The 4,358-nt window shown below is 28.8% G+C and overlaps 1 protein-coding gene across 1 annotated transcript; it reads right to left on the bottom strand.

Moving 5' to 3' along the window:
- Positions 1-2,851: 2,851 nt before the first annotated feature.
- Positions 2,852-3,880, bottom strand: LOC108762979 (uncharacterized). The gene is made up of 2 exons (XM_018510259.1): positions 3,586-3,880; positions 2,852-3,120 (listed from the first exon to the last, which is right to left on the bottom strand). Exons 1-2 carry the CDS (start codon positions 3,878-3,880, stop codon positions 2,852-2,854), a joined length of 564 nt encoding a protein of 187 aa, XP_018365761.1.
- Positions 3,881-4,358: the final 478 nt, after the last annotated feature.

The following is a 4,358-nucleotide window of genomic DNA, read 5'->3' on the forward strand; positions in this document are numbered from 1 at the left end:
GCGGCAATTATATGAAAAAAACAAAAAAAACTGAGGGAAGTAAAATTAAATATTTTACCTTTCCAAAACAATCTGAAATTGCTGAACAGTGGCGTAAGCCACTCGTGGTGACGTAAGCAAGGACAAAAATCTGATTGGTCATGCGCATGAGCATACCCTTGTCTTTTTATCATGGTCGCAATATCTCTGCTCGTAAAGTACTTAAAAAAAAAAATAAAAGCACTTTTATCATACAATATATAATCTCGATCTGCCGCAACTCGTCGGTTCGCGTAAAGGAGGCACGGCAGTGTCGCTTCGCGCAACTTAGCGCCGAGACACTACCAGTGTCTCCAGATTCGTCGCCCTAAGAACGAGAGATTCAAAGTACGTTACCAAGTACTTACAATAAAACATGGGGGAGGACATGTCATGGTGTGGGGATGTTTCTCTAGGAGAGGTGTCGGTCCTCTATGTCGCATAGAAAACACTATCGTTTTGGTTATAAGGATATTTTAGATAAACATATGCTTCCTTATGCAAGAAGGAATATGCCTCGAAATTGAATATTCCAACAAGATAATGATCCAAAACATCGCTCTAAATTTTTATTACAATATTTTGCTCAAAAGAAGATAAATGTTTTAGAATGGCCTAGTCAAAGCCCGGATTTAAATCCAATTGAACATTTATGGGATGAATTAAAGAGGCGAGTTAGAATAAGAAATTTTTCTAATTTCGGTGATTTCTTTCTTGCTTTGCAAAGTGAATAGGAAAAAATTCCTCAAAATAAAATATTAAAACTTATTGAGTCTATGCCTAGGAGATGTGAAGCCGTAATACAAGCAAATGGTTACGCAACAAGATATTAGAATTACAATATCAAAATAGATTTTTTGTGTGTTATTTTCGTTCAAAATATCATAATTTTTTTTCATATTTGCATTGTCTTTAGTGACTTTATTTCATGTCAAAACATTTATGAGCTTCAACAAAATGCATTTTGTTTTCCATGATATCATTTAACGTGTGTAAAAAGTTAATTTTGTTCTTAATTATAATATTTTGTTTATAATTTATTTTATGAAGTATGACATAACATGTAAAATTCAGTATAATAAAATAATTTAAAAAAATGTTTTCAAAAGACTTTTGAGCGCTAGTGTATACATAGGGTATCTGATAACTCCTGATAACACGCGTAAGCAGGTAGAGCGGACTAAACTGATTGTAAGAGGAAAAGTCCTCTACTATTTTAGAATTTTCGCAATAGTTAACAAGATATTTTTTTCAGAATTTTTTAGAACCCCGTTTTCTCATATTGGTAAAAATTATAGTGTCTTACTTCACGCGGCGTAAAATAAGGAAAGATTTACAAATTATTTATGCTTACTATGACGCCAAATCAGGATTATGAATCCTTTCAACAAAATTCGGTAATCAAAATCGACATTTGTTTACCCAAATTTTACAGTATATTTATCTTACTTTATGCGGCATAAAATAAAGAAAAATTTAAAAATTATTTAAGTTTTCTATAGCATCACATGATAATTGTAAATGTGCATCATTATATGATGTATTTCATTTAATTATGTATGATGTAAATATTTTATATAGTGATATTGAAAAAAGAATATTATAAATCTGAAGATATATTTTCATACATATGTTTTTGTAATTTTATAACAAAAAATTTAATCATTCAAATACCTAAATTTTATATTCACTTTAATATAAACGTTTTTGCTTTAATAATGTCATAAATGATCAGAAAATTGTTCTAAATTTTCAGTAAATTAATTTGTGCATTTCGTGATCATCATACAAGTCTATCTGGATCGTTTACTCATTATAATCATTATAATAATGATACTCGATGAAAAAATGTTTTAAACATAATGACTTCTTGCACCACGAACATTTTACGACAGCTATATTATTGCAACCTTCGATATCATATGTTGTTGAACTTTTGTCAAAACCAAATTCTACTGGATTTTCAAATTCATCTGGTCTTTCGTTTGTACAATCACTTTTAAACCACGAATATTTAAATAAGTTGTGATATCGCGGGGATGACAATTGATCAAAGATTGTAATTTTATTATTTCGTTCATGTAAATTTATATTACTTTCAAATAATAAAACAATATCTGAAAATCTTTTAGCAAAGTTTTTCCAAATTCTAATTCTGTAAACATCTAATTGTATTTTTCCTGTAGTGTCTTCAGGTATAATCACGGTAGTAATATGTTTTTCTGCAGGTGTTAAATCTGAAATAATATTGGGACAATGTCTAATCCATGAATCGATAAAAAGAACGTTATTAGAACCAATGTTTGGAAAATAAGCTTCTTCTAACCAATTTTAAAATGATCTGTAAGAAATATAAACGTTAAATTAATAACTATTTTATGACTGTTATGAGATTCTTAAATAAAATATAAAATATATTATAGAAATGAGACTTATAAGTTCCGTGAAAGTGTAAGCCAACTCAAGTCTACCACCAGATGATATTCGTGTAATCAAATCTTTATTGTATTTACAATCATTATACGTTTCGATCCTTGGATTGGATCCTTTTCAATATCGTTTCCTTATTATTAATTAAACATCACTGTGTTTCCAAATACACTAATCAAACAATACAATACTGTTGTACATTAATCATTATAAATAATAAAAAACTTTTTACATTTTAAATATCCACTTACATGACATATTATAATATAACGATCCTCGTATTACTTATTATGTCGCTCATCAACAAGTAAATGACCCGTAGCGTGTATCTTATTATATGTATATATGTTATCTCTAAGTATATGTTCGCAAACAAACAAACTCACAAGATAGGAAACTCTTATTATTTTAACAAACATTCATACGCCGAATTCAGTCTTTCCGTGTCCGTTTGTAGATTCAAACTGTTCTTTTGTCTTTTAATATGAATCATCTCCGATGTAAGTCTCTTGTTTAAAATTCTTTCTTCATCCAATATCTCTATTCCATTCCAGTCAAATTCATGTGAAAATTCCAATCTATGTTCTGTAATTACCGACCTTTGTGTTGAATTCCAATTAATGTGATTTCTATGTTCTGCTATTCTAGTTTTTAAGGTTCTACTCGTCTGTCCTACGTATGACGCATCACATTCTTTACATGCTATTTTATAAACAACATTACTGTGTAACATTTTGTCTAATTTGTCTTTTTGGACCCTAATGATATTATTTAATTTGTTTATTCCTCTAAAAGCTATTTTTACATTTTTATATTTATTAAAAAGATTTTTTATTTTATTCTCTATGCTCGAAATATATGGAATAGTGAAATAAGAAGTGATATTAATTTCTTCATCTGTTCCACTATTATCCATCCTATTATATTCTACTTTTAATTTCTGATAAATCCTTTTCCTTATTGTATCAATTATTACTTGTAATGGATAACCGTTCATTAATAAAATGTTGATTATTTTATGTATATTATTTTTATGAAACATAGGGTGTGACAATTGTAATACCCTGTCTATTAAACTATATATCACTCCTATTTTCTGAGACGTTGGATGTTGTGAGAAATAGTTTAGAAATCTACCCGATGATGTGGGCTTTTGGTACCAATCATGTATGATCTCATTTTTGTTTTTTATTAATGAAACATCCAAAAAGTTCAATTTCTCTTTACCTACTTCTAATGTAAACTGGAGTCGTTCATGATATTTATTAAATTCTTCCATTATTTCCATCATATTCTCTTCATTCGTAGCTAATGCTATATCATCCATATATCGCATATAGAGACTGGGTTTTGTCCTTAAATTATTTAAGCATTTATTCTCCAAATCCTGTAGTACTAGATTCGCTATAGTAGGGGATAGTGGTGAACCCATTGGTATCCCAAACGTTTGTTGATAAAACGCCTCATTAAATGTAAAATACGAGGATTTTAACACTAATTCTACTGCTGTAATAAATTCTTTTTTTGTAAGGTCTGTTTTCTTTTTAATTTCATTCCATCTGTTCTTAATACCTTCAATTGCTACATTTACCGGGATATTTGTATATAAGGACACTGCATCCATTGAATATAATAGATCATTATCTTTTATTTTTAGTTGTCTAATATTATCTACTACTTGGAAACTATTATCTACTGTAAATTTGTTTTTTCTTAAACTCTCTTGTAAAATATTATGTAAAAATTGGTGTAAATAAGGTTTCTTGTACTCTTAGTCCAAATATACCATTTAGTTTCTTTTAATACAATAAATAAAGGTGACAGCAAATTTCCATTACACGATATTATTGGTTGTATGGTGTATGAGTGTGTTGTAGATGCTATAGATTGCACAACATACTCTACTTTCT

This window comes from Trachymyrmex cornetzi, unplaced genomic scaffold (assembly GCF_001594075.2).
Source record: "Trachymyrmex cornetzi isolate Tcor2-1 unplaced genomic scaffold, Tcor1.1 scaffold329, whole genome shotgun sequence".
Lineage (NCBI taxonomy): Eukaryota > Metazoa > Arthropoda > Insecta > Hymenoptera > Formicidae > Trachymyrmex > Trachymyrmex cornetzi.

Excerpts from the sequence above, each read along its gene's own strand:
- LOC108762979 (XM_018510259.1), bottom strand. The coding sequence starts at position 3,880 with ATGGGTTCACCACTATCCCCTACTATAGCGAATCTAGTACTACAGGAT. Across the intron at positions 3,121-3,585 it reads CCAAAAGCCCACATCATCGG|GACAGACGAGTAGAACCTTA; the intron begins GTAGATTTCTAA and ends CGTCATACGTAG.